The following is a 16,636-nucleotide window of genomic DNA, read 5'->3' on the forward strand; positions in this document are numbered from 1 at the left end:
CTTGCTCTCTTTCTCTGTCATAAATAAATTTTTTAAATCTTTAAGAATAAAAAATTAATGCATAAAAAAATTTTTTTAGATTTTTTTTTTTAAATTTATTCGACAGAGAGAGATCACAAGTAGGCAGAGAGGCAGGCAGAGAGAGAGGGAGGAGGAAGCAGGCTCCCCGCTGAGCAGATAGCACGATGCGGGGCTCGATCCCAGGACCCTGAGATCATGACCTGAGCCAAAGGCAGAGCTTAACCCACTGAGCCACCCAGGCGCCCCTGCATGAAAATATTTTTAAAGAGATTTTATTTATTTATTAGAAAGAGAGAGTGAGAGCAAGTGGTAGGGGTGTAAAGAGAGAGGGAAAGAAAGAATCTCTGGTAGACTCCTGCTGAGCATGGAGCCCCACATGGGGCTTGATCCCATGGCCCGAGATCATGACCAGAGCCAAAATTGAGAGTTGGCTCCTCAAGCCAGGCACCCAGGTGCCCCTTGAATTTTTTAATAAATTGGAAATATTAGGCTGGGATATGTACCATCTACAACATTGTTGTGCATGAACTATTTATCCAGGCAGCTTCTGGTGGATTTTGTATACCGCCATGGGCTTGATTACCATTAGTTAATCATTAGATGTAAAGGTAATAATCGATACCCATTGCCAATTGGCTTTTAGTGCATGTTTGTTGAATAACTAGGCTTTCTGCTGGTTGGTTCTTTGAAGAAAGACTGTGGGGTGGGGGAGGGAATGAGCACAAGTAGTGAGGGAGGTAAAAGTAATAGAAAAAGGTGTAGATACCATTATTTATCTGAAGTTTGTTTTCTAAGATAATCAAGGCAGCCATTTCTCACCTCTTTTTGATTACAACTTTAGTCAAAAGTCAGCAAACTTTTTCAGGAAGTGGGTAGATAGTAAAGTTGACCACAAAGTCTCCGTTGCAACTACCCCAACTCCACTATTGTAGCAGGAAGCAGTCACAGATGTTATGAAAACTAGCATGCCTGTGTTCCAATAAGATTAAAATTTTTGTATCTGTGCCTGCAAAGGTTGTTAGTCTGGATTTTTCTTGTAGTGTCTTTGTGGTAATGTCTTTGTTTCTTGTAGTGTCTTTACTTGTTTTTGGTAATTCTGTTCTCATAGAATCAATTGGAAAGTATATAAAATTTGCATTTGTTGTTTATGTATTTCATAGAATCCACAATGAAGTCATCTAGGTCTGGAGTTTTTTGGTGGAAAGATTTTTTAAAAAGTTTTCACTTCAATTTAATTAACGTATACTGTATTGTTAGTTTCAGAGGTAGAACTTAGTGATTCATCAGTTACATATAACACCCAATGCTCATCACATCACGTGCCCTCCTTAATGCCCATCCCTCAGTTAACTGTTCCCCCCACCCCGTCCCCTCCAGCAACCCTCAGTTTGTTTCCTAGAGTTAAGAGTCTCTTACAGTTTGCCTCCCTCTCTGTCTTCCTCTTATTTTATTTTTCCTTCCCTTCCCCTATGTTCATCTGTTTTGTTTCTTAAATTCCACATATGGGTGAAATGATATGATATTTGTCTTTCTGACTGACTTATTTCACTTAGCATAATGCCCTCTAGTTCATTAACTATAAATTTGATTTATTTAATAGATATACAGCTATTATGAATATGTTAAAATAACGCTTGTTAAGTGAGGTATGGGGTCACAGTTCAAGAACAAACCATAACAGAAATTGAAATAGAGAAAATAGAGAAGTTTGTTCCTCACAGATCCTAGAAGTATGTGGCATGCCTCGAGGAGTCACATGTGAAGTTAAAGCAGATTGTAGAGAGATGCAGGACCCGGGGCCCCTGCCTCGTTAGGATCTGCAGCGGGAGTGCTTTGGGCTTCCTAGGCCAAGGCCAGACTGGTCAATTCAAACAAAAGAGCAGGGCTTTGGTAAGCTTCTTGGGACTCATATCTAAAGGATGCATAAAGAAAGAAAGGCATTGGGAGTTGGAGACTTGGTCACGGGGCTGTTGGTGAAGTCATATCAGGAATGTACATTAACTTATGACTTGGTGGACTGATATCTAGGGCATGTGCTTGTGAGATGGGGGCTAAGGTCAGTTTAAGGTGCCTGGAGGCTGCTTGGTCAAACAAAGCTGGTGCTGTGGCAGCAAGGCCATGGAATTGCTTAGGAAACTCGAGACAAGGGCCCTTCAGATTATATCTTTCTGAATGAGCATTGGTAGTATGTGTCTCTCAAAGAGTTTTATCTATTTCACCTACGTTTTAAATTTCTTTTTTGAAGATTTTGGATCATAGGCAGAGAGGCAGGCAGAGAGAGAGAGGAAGAAGCAGGCTCCCCGCTGAGCAGAGAACCCGATGCGGGGTTTGATCCCAGGACCCTGAGACCATGACCTGAGCAGAAGGCAGAGGCTCAACTAACTGAGCCACCCAGGCGCCCCTCACCTAAGCTTTAAAATGAGTTGGCATAAAGTTGTTCATATAGCCTTTAATTTTCCTTTTAAGATCTGTGCAAACTCTATTGATTGTCTCTGAGAGACTAATAAGATATTTGGTTTTAAAGGAGCAAATTTTCCCTTTCCATTAGTTATGTTTTGGTTATTTATTTATTTACTTACTTTTAAAGATTTTGTTTATTTATTTGACAGAGAGAGATCACAAGTAGGCAGAGAGGCAGGCAGAGAGAGAGAGAGAGAGAGAGAGAGGGAGAGAGAAGCAGGCTCCCTGCCGAACAGAAAGCCCGATGCAGGGCTTGATCCCAGCACCCTGAGATCATGACCTGAGCCAAAGGCAGAGGCCCAACCCACTGAGCCACCCAGGTGCCCCAGAAAGAGAGGCAGACTCCCATTAAGCAGTAGCCCAGTGTAGGACTTGATCGGAGGAGCCTGGGATCATGACTCCAGCCAAAGGCAGACACTTAACTGACTGAGCCACCCAGACCCCCTTTTTGGTCATTTAAAAGAACACAGTTTATTAAAGAAAATTAATCCACTTTGGAATAGGATATTAGAAGCCAGCTGGAGCTTGAGGGCTGCAACCATTTCTGATTTCTCTCCATGTGGAAAATGGCTCAGCAATAAAGGGGTAAAATGTCATACCTCCTCCTAGGCCTGGAGTTGGTGGTCAGCATTAGAAATTACTGTTACTGGAATTCATACTTGTTTCACTCAGTTCTTTTCTCTTCTGTAACTTCCAGGGCTCAATATTACTACAGCTGCGGTAGAGAGTCTGGAATTTGGGAGATCCCTTCTTCTGCCCTGTTGAGCCAACCCTCCAAAAGGATCCAGAAGCTGGCACAGCCCAACAGATTCAGGAAAGAATATCTAATAAATAGGTAGAGTACCTTGATAATCTCCATAAATTCTAATTAAATTTCATTAAACCTCACAATATCTTTCTTATTTTAGCGTATGTAGTTTCATAAACTAGAAGTCAACTTGTGGTTCGGAGGATCAGGGTAAAAACTCAACTGTATGCTGCACTTGTCAGTAATCAGAGAATCCTCACCAGTAATTATATTTGCGGGTTTTGTTTGTTTAGAGAGAGAGAGAGAGACAGCACGCATGAGCAGGTTGGGACAGAGGCAGAGAGAGAGGGAGAAAACCTCAGGAAGACTCCCTGCCCAGAATGGAGCCTGACTTGGGGCTTGGTCTCACGACCCTCAGACCTGAGCTGAAATCAGAAGTCAAGACACTTGACTGAATGAGCCACAAGGCGCCCCACCAGTAATCACATTTGACTCAAATTGTGGTGAAACTCAAATTCACTCTGAACTTAGCATTGTCAGCCAATTCAAAGGAAAGAGGCAAATGAAACATAAATTTTTGCAATTTGTAGAACTTGATGTTCCTCTTATGTTTCTATGACTTTTCAGATGTTTTTCCTTTTGCTTTGAATGCTGAATTTCTCCTTGTCTTTAAAAGACAGCTTAGGTAGTACTTCCACATGGGAGCTAAGATTGTGATATGGTTGTTGGAAAAATGTTAAGTTGCATTAATGGAACAGCACTACTGTCTAGTACTTTAGTTAAGATGCATTAAGTGTGTGTGTTCACTTATGGATGTTCTACCTTAAGAAACTGATAAACTACCTTAAGAAACTGATAATAAATCTGAGAGTATTCAGAAGCTGAGTGAAATACTGAGGCCTCTGGAAACTATGTTGCATGAAATATAGTTAAGAGAAATGACATGTTTAGCTTAGAGAACAGACCAAGGAAAGCAGTGGTAGCTGTGTGCAGATATTGAAAGGGTCAGTGTCTGAACAAGGGAAGGAGGAAAAATAAAATTACTTCGTGTTGATGCTAGAATTAGATCTAGAACAAGGAAGTTACAGAGCAGCAGGTGTCAGCTAGGTGTAGGAAGATCTTTCTGACCAGCTCTCCAGTAATGGAAAGGTTTATCTGGAGAAGTCAACTGCCACCTTCACCCCAACCCCTGAAAATGCTCACTCAAGCACAGGCTGGAATGATGAGTTTACATGGATTTTAGAAAACATTCCTGCATTCATAGAAAGATCGAGCTGGACAACTTGGGTCTTTTTCCATCATAGACTCCAGCAAAAGAGCCCCAATTCCTCAAACAAAATTTCTTTGTTTGCTTATTAGTTCATTCAACAAAATCTGCTAATTTTGTTAAAATATACATATAATTTGATAGTTATAGATCTATATTTACTTATACACTTATATATCTGTATATATAATCCAGAGAAATTCTTTGTTAATGTCACAACTTTTTAAAATTAATTTATTTTTAAAATATAAGTTCAGTTAATTAACATATAATGTATTATTGGTTTTGGAGGTAGAGGTCAGTGATTCATCAATGTTACATAATATCCAGTGCTTATTACATCACATGCCCTCCTTAATATCCATCACCCAGTTACCCCATCCCCCCCCACCTCCCCTCCAGCAGCACTCAATTGCTTGCTGTAGTTAAGAGTCTTTTATGGTTTGTCTCCCTCTCTGATTTCATCTTGTTTTATTTTTCCCTCCCTTCCCCTATGTTCCTCTGCTCTATTTCTTAAATTCCACATATGAGTGAGATCATATGATAATTGTCTTTCTCTGATTGACTTACTTTGCTTAGCATAACACCCTCAGTTCCATCCGTGTCAGCGCAAATGGCAAGGTATCAGTTTTTTGATGGCTGAGTAATATTCCACTGTATGCATAGACCACATCTTCTTTATCCACTCATCTGTCGATGGACATCTGGGCTCCTTCCATAGTTTGGCTTTTGTGGACAAGTGCTGCTGTAAACATTGGGGTCCTGGTGCCCCTTTGGATCACAATTTGTATCTTTGGGATAAATAACCAGTAGTAATATGTCACCACTTTTTGAGAGACCGGAGTTTGTTGTTTCATACAAGTGAAACCCTCTTGAATGCTAGAGCTTTCTGTATTTCTAAGTTGTTTCCCTACTTTCCTAACGAGATTTCTTTGCTTGAATTCGTTCATTGGCTTGAATCTTTATTATGAACATAAACTCTTACATTTCAATATGGAAAACCTCCCAGGAGCTGTTCAAGTATGAAGCACAGTTTTTCTTTAGACTAAATATCCTGACTTCTATGCTTTTATTTTATTTTTTTTAAATTTTTTATTTTTTATAAACATATATTTTTATCCCCAGGGGGACTTCTATGCTTTTAGATTAGATATTTGCTTATGGTTTTCCTGTCCTTTTTTGGGGGGGCGGTCAGGGGAATGGGCTTTAGCCTCTTTATGAAAACTTTAATTCCAGTGTAGTTAGCATACAGTGTAATGTAAGTTTCAGGTATACAATATAGTGATTCAGCACTTCAATATATCACTAGTGTTTACCAAGATAAGTGTACTTTTAATCCCCTTCACCTTTTTCACTCCTCTGCTCACCCATCTCTGCTCTGTTAATCACAGTGTGTTCTCTATTAAGAGTTAAGAGTCTGGGTTTTTTATTTCTCTCTCTCTCTCTTTTTTCTACTTTATCATTTGCTTTGTTTCTTAAATTCTACACATGGAAGAAGTCATATGGTATTTGTCTTTCTGTGACTGATTTATTTCACTTAGCATTATACTCTCTAGATCTATCCATGTTGTTGCAAGTGGCAAGATTTCATTCTTTTTTTATGCCTGAATAATATTCCATTGTGTATATATACCACATCTTCTTTAACCATTCATATGCTAATGGACACTTAGCTGCTTCCATAATTTTAACTAGCCTCTTTTCCCCCCCAATTCTGTGCATTAGAAACAGATAACTAAGCTTGTTAGAACTATGTGAAGGGGAAAAAAAGCAAGCATTTAATGAAGACACACAGGGCTCTCCATTAAATGTATTATATGAACTTGGACTTTGTGTCATATATTTTAACTGATTCACTAGAGGAGCTCAACAGCAGGCTTGAATAGTTGGAAGAAGGAATGAGCAAACTGTAGGATAGGTTAATTGAGGCTATCTGAGGAACAGAAAGAGAAAAGACTGAAATAAAATTAACAAAGCCTCATAAACAAGTTGAATTTATCCCAGGAATACAAGAATATGTTGGAATCAACAGACTACAATCAACATAATACATCAAACTAATAGAATAAGAAAAGCAAAACCATGTGATCACTTCAATAGAGTCAGAAAAATCATTTGACAAATTTCAACACAAGACTGTCACAATAGGGGGCGCCTGGGTGGCTCAGTGGATTAAGCTGCTGCCTTCGGCTCAGGTCATGATCTCAGGGTCCTGGGATCGAGCCCCGCATTGGGCTCTTTGCTCAGCGGGAGCCTGCTTCTCTCTCTCTCTCTCTCTCTCTGCCTGACTTTCCGCCGACTTGTGATCTCTCTCTCTGTCAAATAAATAAATAAAATCTTAAAAAAAAAAAAAAAGACTGTCACAATAAATATTCTTAACAAACTAGGTACAGAAAGGAATTTCCTGGGACGCCTGGGTGGCTCAGTTGGTTAAGCAGCTGCCTTCGGCTCAGGTCAAGATCCCAGCGTCCTGGGATCGAGTCGCCCATCGGGCTCCTTGCTCAGCAGGGAGCCTGCTTCTCCCTCTGCCTCTGCCTGCCATTCTGTCTGCCTGTGCTCGCTCTCTCTCCCTCTGATAAATAAATAAAATCTTTAAAAAAAAAAAAAAAAGAAAGGAATTTCCTCAGCCTGATAAAGGACAACTACAAAAAGCCCACTGCTAACGGAATAATGAATGGTTAAAGACTGAATGATTTCTCCCTAGGATCAGGAATAAGACAAGGATGTCAGCTCTCTCCACTTCTGTTCAGCATCATACTGGAGACTCTAGTTAGAGCAATTAAGCAAGGAAAGGAAGTAAAATGCATTGAGGTTGGAAAGGAAAAAGTAAAACTATTTCTAATTAGGAAGGCACAGAATTTAAGAGCAATATACAAAGAAAGTATATCCACTAGCAATGAGCAATCTGAAAATGAAGGTAAGAAAACAATTCTATTTGTAGCAGCACCAGAAAGAACATTATAATACACGTAATGCCATATTACTCAGCCCTAGAAAGGAAGGAAATTCTGACACATGCTCCAACATGGATGGACCATGAGGACATTAAGCTAAATGAAATAAGCCAGTCACAAAAAGACAAATACTGTACAATTCCATTTATATGTGGTAGCAACTGTAGTCAAATTTGTAAAGAAAGAAAGTAGGATGATGGCTGGCTGAGACTAGAGGGTAGGGGAAATTAATTGTTTACTACAGAGTTTCACAAGATGAAGAGTTCTGCAGAAGGGTTGTACAACAATGTGAATGCACTTAACACTTAAGAATGGGTAAGTTGGGGGCCCCTGGGTGGCTGAGTCCGTTAAGCATCCAACTCTTGATTTTGGCTCAGGTCATGATCTCATGGGTCATAAAATTGAGCCCCACATTAGGCTCCATGCTCAGTGGGGAGCCTGAAGAGTCTCTCCCTCTGCCCCCTCCTACTTGTGCTCTCTTTCTCTCAAATAAATAAATAAATGTTAAGAGAAAGAATGGCTAAGATGATAAATTTTATATTATATATGTTTTACTAAAATTAAAAATAATAAAAAACAAAATACTTAGAAGAAGTTCAAGGCATGTACACTGAAGATTATAAACATTGTTAAAAGAATCAAAGACATGGGGTGCCTGGGTGGCTCAGTGGGTTAAAGCCTCTGCCTTCGGCTCAGGTCATGATCTCAGGGTCCTGGGATCGAGCCCTGCATCAGGCTCTCTACTCAGCGGGGAGCCTGCTTCCTCCTCTCTCTCTGCCTGCTTCTCTGCCTACTTGTGATCTCCGTCTGTCAAATAAATAAATAAAATCTTTAAAAAAAAAGAATCAAAGACTGAAATGAATGTGAAGAAATTTCCTGTTCATGAATTGGAAGTCTTAATTTTGTTATGCTGGTAACTCTCTCTATGTATTCAGTGCAATCCCTGTTGATATTCCAGCTGCCATTTTTGGTAGAAATTAACAAGGCAATTCTAAAATTCATATAGAAAAGGAAGGGACCTAGCATAACAAAAAACAGTCTTTAAAGCTTATTTGAAAGCTTGCTTATTTATTTATTTATTTTTAAAGATTTATTTATTTATTAGAGAGAGAGCACGGGCACAGGTGAGGGGAAGGGCAGAGGGAGAAGCAGACCCCCGCTGAGTGGGAAGCCCAGTGTGGGGCACTATCCCAGGACCCAGGGATCATGACCAAGCTGAAGGCAGACGCTTGATCAACTGAGCCATCCCAGTGCCCCTGAAAACTTATTTAAGAGTTACAGTTATCAAGACAGCTTGTTACTGACGTAACAGTAGACATGTAAATCTATGGGATAGAACTGAGAGTCCAGAAGTTAACCCTTATATTTATGGTCAATTTATTTTTGACAAAAATGCCAAAAAAAGACAATTTAATTGGGGAAGAATGGTCTTTTAAACAATTAGTGCTGGGATAACTGGACATCCAAATGAAGTTAAACCCCTACTTCACACCAAAATTGATTTTTTCAAAAAGATTTTATTTATTTATTTATTTGACAGAGATCACAAGTAGGCAGAGAGGCAGGCAGAGAGGAAGAAGCAGGCTCCCCGCTGAGCAGAGAGCCCAATGCGGGGCTCGATCCTAGGACCCTGAGATCATGACCTGAGCCGAAGGCAGAGGCTTTAACCCACTGAGCCACCCACTGAGCCACCCAGGTGCCCCCAAACCAAAATTAATTTAAAGTGGATAACAAGGGCACCTCGGTGGCTCAGTCAGAGGAGCATGTGACTCTTCATCTCAGGGATGTGAGTTTGAGTCCCATACTGGGTGTAGAGATTACTGAAAAATAAAAAAATCTTGGGGGTGCCTGGGTGGCTCAGTCAGTTAAGTGTCAGACTCTTGATCTCAGGTCCATGCTGGGCGTGGAGCCTACCTAAAAAATAATAATAATAAAATTTAAAAAGTTAAAAATCTTAAAAAATAAAATGGATCACAGACCTATAAATATAAGAGAAAAAATTATAAAACCCTTAGAAAAAAACATAGACCTCAATCTCTGCGACCTAGGCAATGGTTTCTTAGATATGACAACAGAAATAAGTGACAAAAAATAACAAATTGGATTCCCTCAAAAGTAAAAACTTTTGTGTCTCAAAGGACACTATCAAGAAAGTAAAAAGACAGTGTACAAATTGGGAGAAAATATTTGAGAATCATATATCTGGTAAGGAATTAATATTCAGAATGTATATATATGTAATTTTTAAAACTGTACAAAAAAAGTCAATATAATTTAGAAAATGGACAAATGATTTGAATAGATATTTCTCCAAAGAAGACATACCGATGAACAGAAACCACACATGAAGATACCAAATATCATTAGTCATTTTCAAAATACATATTAAAGTGACAAGCTACTACTTCAAACCTTTTAGAATGGCAATAATAATAATAATAATTAATAGAAAGTACTACATATTGGTGTGGATGTGGAGAAATTGAAACCATCATATATTGCTGGTTTGAATGCAAAATGTGCAGTTTTTTTTTTTTTTAAAGATTTTATTTATTTATTTGACAGAGAGAGATCACAAGTAGGCAGAGAGGCAGGCAGAGAGAGAGAAGAGGAGGAAGCAGACTCCCTGCTGAGCAGAGAGCCCGATGCGGGACTCGATCCCAGGACCCTGAGATCATGACCTGAGCCAAAGGCAGCGGCTTAACCCACTGAGCCACCCAGGCGCCCGCAAAATGTGCAGTTTAATTGGAAAACCACTTTCTAGCTCCTCAAAATGTTAAGAATAGAGTAAGAATAGAATATTCTCTCTATTCTTACATGCCTAGAAATAGAATGATCAGCATTCTATTTCTAGGCATGTACCCAAGAGAATTAAAAGTATATGCTCACACAAAATTTTGTACTGAATATTCATAGCAGCATTTCATAATTGCCAAAAAGTGGAAACAACTCAAGTGTTCACCATGGATGAATGGATAAACAAAATGTGATAAATCATTTGATGGACTATTATTCCGCCATAAAAAGAATACTGTGCTTATATATGACTCTTGAAAACATGCTAAGTGAAGGAAGCCAGACACAGAAGGCTACATATTTGTATGTTTCCATTTATTTGAAATTTCCAGAATAGGCAGATCCACAGAAACAGAAAATAGATTGGTGGCTCTGGGGACACAGGTTTAGGGAATGAAATAATGGAGAGGAACTGTTAATCAGTATGGGGTTTCTCTTTGGGGGGATGAAAACATTCTGAATTTAGATAGTGACAGTATTTACACAACTCTGTGAATATGCTAGAAACCACTGAGTTGTACACTTTAAAAAGGTAAGTTCTATGGTATGTTAATTTTGTGTCAGTTTTAAAAACTAACAAACTACCCCTAGAGTGCAACATATATTTATTTATTAAAAACTTTTTTCAAATTAGGTTTGTAGGTTTGTTGGTTGATAGATTTTTGTACCAGGAAAGGAATATGTGGGGAACAGCCTATGAAAATTGGCCAAGTTGCTGGGAGTTATGACCAGTACCATCTCAAGCTGCACTGCAGAGGAGACTGGCTGTCACAGAGGGGTCCTTGGTGGTAGCTGGAATTTTTATCTCAGAGTTTAATACAAGGTTTTGGTAGGAAGTGAAGTGTTTTTAAACTGCAAGTCTCAATCCATCAGGGTATCATGAAACTCATTCCAGTTTTTTTTAATGAAATCAAATGAAATTTTAAAAATCTGAATACCTTGCTCAGAGCAAGCATTGTTTCATAATAATTTTGTTTTAGATACAGGTACGTGCACGTGCACACACACACACACAGATTTACATGTACTGTATCACAATATAATGTCTTACTGTGGATCATAGTAAAAAAATTTTTTTACAAAATACCAATATGGCAGATTATGGTAATGATTATGGGGAAAAAGTTTTCTGAAATAGGAAAAATTATACATAATTGATCAGAGGTTGAGTACAGCAATGAAAAAATGCAGTTATTTTTCCTCCAATGATTTTAATATTTCATGTTCCATTTGCATATAGGCCCTACAGTGATTACTTAACAAGAGATTCTCTTCAAATCTCTTGTCCTTCTGCCCGGATATTACAACTCTCTATAGCCAAAGCCACAAATCCAAACTATGTTCCTCCAAAAACGGTAAGTGGGTCCATGTGAAACACTTCCTAATTGATTTTGTAACAACACATTTATAACTGTAACATGCTCTCCTCTTATTTCTAGGTATATTTTACTTTTCTCCCTTTCTATTTTCTCCTCTCATCAAATGAACTTTCTACCTACCTCCTCTATGCTACTGTGTCACTTAGGATTTGATCAGAGAAGCAGAACAACAGTGCAAAATTAGACCTTATTTCTGATTTCTCTCCATGTAGAAAATGGCTCAGCAATAAAGGGGTAAAATGTCATACCTCCTCCCAGGCCTGGAGTTGGTGGTCAGCATTAGAAATTACTGTTACTGGAATTCATACTTGTTTCACTCAGTTCTTTTCTCTTCTGTAACTTCCAGGGCTCAATATTACTACAATGACATAAACTTAAGATTTCAACTTAATGTTATAATTCTAAGTCACATACTCAATTATATGTTTCAAGTTGCCATTGTAGGGTGATCACTCTAATAGCCAAATTCTCTTAAACATCAACATGCTTTTATTTTGTTTTGTTTTGATTTTTAGTAATGTGGGGCTCAGACTCATGACCCCAAGATCAAGAGTCATGTGCTCCACTGACTGAGGCAGCCAGGCGCCCCCATGCACATGCTTTTAATTTTAATAATATAAACATACTTTTGATTTTAATAACAATTTCTAACTTACTGAAAAATTGCAAGAATTAACATTTTGTTCCATTTGTTGTATCATCTTATCTCCTCCATATGGGTTGTGTGTATGAATGTGTGTATGTGGGTGTATTTTAATTTTTGAGAGGTACAGACATCATACACTCATTTTCCTAAATATTTCAGTGTGTATTTCCTAAGAACAAGATCATCATCATATGTAACCACAGAATTATTATCAAAATCAGGAAGTTTCATTGAGAAATACTATACCTACTCCATGGTCCATGTCCAAATTTCCTCAGTTCTTGCACATACTTCTTTTTTTTTTTAAGATTTATTTATTTATTTGAGAGAGAGACAGAGCAGGGGGAAGGGGCAAAAAGAGGGAGAGAGAGAGAATCTTAAGCAGACTTCTTGCAAAACACAGAACTCGACACAGAGCTCCATCTCACAAGACCATGACCTGAGCCAAAATCAAGAGTCAGACACTTGACCAACTGAGCCACCCAGGTGATCCATTGCATAAACTTATTCTTTTTTTTTTAAGATTTTTTATTTATTTATTTGACAGACAGAGATCACAAGTAGGCAGAGAAGCAGGCAGAGAGAGAGGGGGAAGCAGGCTGCCTGCTGAGCAGAGAGCCCAATGCGGGGCTTGATCCCAGGACCCCGAGACCATGTCCTGAGCTGAAGGCAGAGGCTTAACCCCCTGAGCCACCCCGGCGCCTGCAATTCTTAATACAAAGTATTAATCCTATTATTTAAATTCTCTTAACTTTTTTACAGTTAATGCTGAATCTTCCAGAGTTTTAATATACACATGCCCATGAAGGAAGCCAAGTTACTCTCATAAGTACCTTAGGTTACTTGTCACCAGAGACTTTGGATGGATGAACTGTAGAAAGTCTTTTTTTTTTTTTTTTAAAGATTTAATTATTTGAGAAACCGTTCAAGAGAGAGAGAATGAGCAGGAGGGAGGGAGAAGCAGGCTCCCAGCTGAGCAGGGAGCTTGACGTGGGGCTCCATCCCAGAACCCCAGGATCATGATCTGAGCTGAAGGCAGATGTTTAACTGACTGAGCCATCCAGGTGTCCCTGTAGAAGGTCTTTTAACCTCTGTGAATGTCATACTTTGTCTCTTCTTATGGTGACTTGGACAGAGACTGCAACACTTTTTTAAAAAAGGTTGGTTTCATAGCTCACTTAGTTGTTATCCATCATTCTCTCTCTACTTACAGTCTGCAGCTCCTATTCAGACTGATTGACCTGTGTAGATTTTTAAAATCTTTGACTCAAGAGATTTTGCCTTTGAAGACTCTTATTTTATATTTAGCAGATACCTTTGAGTATTGACCATCTGTACTCTGCGTATCTCACGTGCCTTTGTCTAACTTACTGTCTTAATTTATAAGGTCATTTTGCCAATGTGCCCCTCCCCCATCATTCTCAATCTGGTTATTTTCTTCAGTCTAACGCTCTCCCAACTGAGCTATTTCGGCGAAGACATCAATCTGGTTATTTTCTGAGAACAAAAATTTGAGAAGTAAAGTTACCAGACTAAGGGTATGAACATTTTTGAGGTGATTCATATATTATCCCAAAATATGTTCAAACAAAAGTGATTTTGATTTACATATTTGCTTGGATTATTTGGCTGACTTTCACACTACATTCTTGGCAACATTAGATATTATTTATTTTATAAAATATTAATTTTAAAAATGCTATCTCATTAATAAAACTCTTCAACTTCTTGGATTGCTAATAAATTCAATAGTTCCCAACATTTATTTACCTGTGTAGTTTCCTTTTGTAAACTTTTGTCTATTCATGGCTGTATTTATTTTTCTAGTGGTCTGTATATTTTTTATTGATTCATAACAGTTCTTTACATATTAGAGATATTCTTCACCATATAGATATGTATTTTTCCCAGCTTATATTCTAAAATTCTGGAGTTATAATTTATATAAAATGCATAGATCTTAAGTGTATAGTTTAGTGAGCTTTTAACAAATGTATATATCCATTCAATAACAACCTCAATCAAGATACAAAACATTATCCCCCCAAATTTCCTCCGTTTCTGGTCAATCCCACTCTATCCCTTCCTAGAGCCAACCACTTCCAGATTCCTATCACCATAGATTAATAGTATTTCTTATTCTTTGTAGGTTAATATAAATTTATATTATTTCTTTCTCTTAAATATTTGATAGAATTTACCACTGAAGCAGTCTGGGCTTAGTGTCTATACTAACTAGAAATACTAATTAATCATTTCCAGTGAATAAAGCTTTGTCTCCAAAAAGCTCTGGAAAAATCAAAGAAATATATGACAACCGCTGTTTTCAATTAAGGCTTATAATAAGAAAGGAAATAAATCACTCATTTACTCAATTCATTAAACACATAGTTCTTAATCAATTATATAATACAGGATACAATAAGAATGACAAAATGGTTCCTTTCCTTAAAGGAAATTTCAATTTAGAGGAAACCATAGACCTATAGGTAAATAATTAAGATTATTTGGTACTCATAAAAGAGAATAAATAAAGTATTGAGAGATATCAAAGGAAGAGTGGGAAAATCCAAGAAAGACTTTCTTATCGTGGAATTGTGCAGACAAATAAGACCTTAGGTTTGAATCCCAGCTGTGCAACTTATTCACAATGAAAACTTAAATAAATTTCTGAACTTCATATAGTACCTTAGTTTCTCCATGAGTGAACTACAAATAAAAATGATACCTTAGCTTTGCACAGTGGCAGTATCGTAGCCAATGAGGTTTATCTGAGGCGCGATTATTGCTAATTGAAAAATGATACCCTAGGTGAAGAATAAATGAATTAGTACATGTAAAACACTGTCAGCATTAGTATCATCATTGTCTTAACACAAAAAGAGATTTGCAACATACCTTGTATATTGTTTTTCTGCCCACAGTTAAAATCCTGTTTTATTTCCAGTTATTGATTATATTCCCTCTTAAAGTCTTGTGGTAAGTTTTGAGTTTGAAATACTCATAATTGAAATAGAAGACCGTATAAGTTGAGTACATTTCCACAATTCAGATAGTTAGAAATGACTTGGGGGACTAGCACAGCATTGTCTATGGAGAATGTGATTCTACCTTTCTTCCTCTTGGCTTTGGTTTCTTTTTCTTACCTGTTCCAATTAGAAGAGAACCACTTGAGTTCATTTTAACATGGGGATTTGTGATAACGTGAGTCCCAGTTTCCAAAGGCCAAAAATAGTTAAAAACAAAACAGAGCTCTCCCTTTTATGGTGTTCTCATGTAGCAGGCCTGAGCCTATCCTCTTGGCTGAGTTTTCATTCCACAAATCAGCATTACTGTTTATCTCTTAGTCAATATGTAATGTTGCCATTTCCTCCCCATCTTTAGTTTAACAATAAGTTCCTGAAAAGCTGGGTTGAAATTCATACAACCTAGTTTGAGAAAGATGGATATTGATCCTCTTAGCCATGACCATGGGTTACTGCAAGACTCTCATCTTTTCTGCTGGATTTGTTGAGAAGTCTGGTCCAGAGGTCAGACCGTTCTTTGGAACCTTGATGGAGATGGTATTTATGATTTAATACTTACAGACCCTATTTTATTTTTCTCCCCTAGATTGGAACCGAGATTTCAGTACCTGCCTTGACTGCTGTTGCCACTCCAAGAACTATAGACCTTGCCCATCCAAGGATCAAGATAGAGGGTCTGTGCTTTGAAAGAGAACAAAGTGAACTGCCCATCCGTCCTGTAAGCCTCCACTGCCTTGACATCCTTCAGTTCATTTTTTGGTTGTTTCTCCAGTGCTATTTTGCTACTATAGGACATAGGCCAAAGTCGTTGGGAAAGATAGTCTTGAAAGAGTGGTCTGTGGTATGAAGAAGACCTAGCTGGAAGTATGTTGAGAAACTGAGGATAGAGGGCAAAGAGCATGGGCTTTGGAATCTGTAAGAGCTGAGTTCAGATTCCAGCCTCACCACTAGCTCTGTGATGTTGTGACAGTGTTCCTGAACCTTATTTATTCATTCAAATATTTGAGGGCCTACTGTATGCCAGCTACCATTCCCAGTGAACCAGATGGAGGGAGGCAAAAAATATGTAAACAGATAAGATAGGGTCAGGTATTATAAGTGCGATGAAAATAAAGTAGGAAATGGTTGACTATGGGTGAGGGTGGGGAATAATCTACTTTATATATGGTAGTCAGGGAAAGCCTCTCTAAGGAAGGACTAGCTGGTGTGAGATCTGAGTGACAAGAAGGAGTCAGCTAGGTGAAGGTCTGAGAAAAGAATATTCTATGGGCGCCTGGGTGGCTCAGTGGGTTAAGCCGCTGCCTTCGGCTCAGGTCATGATCTCAGGGTCCTGGGGTCG

At 38.3% G+C, this 16,636-nt stretch overlaps 1 protein-coding gene and 1 non-coding gene across 2 annotated transcripts in view; both read left to right on the forward strand.

Moving 5' to 3' along the window:
* SPMAP2L (sperm microtubule associated protein 2 like) overlaps nt 1-16,636 on the forward strand; it is a 50,082-nt gene that overhangs the window by 30,936 nt on the left and 2,510 nt on the right. Inside the window, exons 5-7 of the mRNA XM_059396391.1 lie at nt 3,179-3,316; nt 11,487-11,601; nt 15,884-16,015. Coding sequence (XP_059252374.1) covers nt 3,179-3,316; nt 11,487-11,601; nt 15,884-16,015 — 385 coding nt within the window. The remainder of the gene's footprint in view (nt 1-3,178; nt 3,317-11,486; nt 11,602-15,883; nt 16,016-16,636) is intronic.
* LOC132008843 (U4 spliceosomal RNA) lies at nt 15,003-15,138 on the forward strand. Its single transcript, XR_009401740.1, has one exon. It is a non-coding gene; the product is annotated as a U4 spliceosomal RNA (small nuclear RNA).

Source organism: Mustela nigripes, chromosome 1, assembly GCF_022355385.1.
Source record: "Mustela nigripes isolate SB6536 chromosome 1, MUSNIG.SB6536, whole genome shotgun sequence".
Classification (NCBI taxonomy): Eukaryota; Metazoa; Chordata; class Mammalia; order Carnivora; family Mustelidae; genus Mustela; species Mustela nigripes.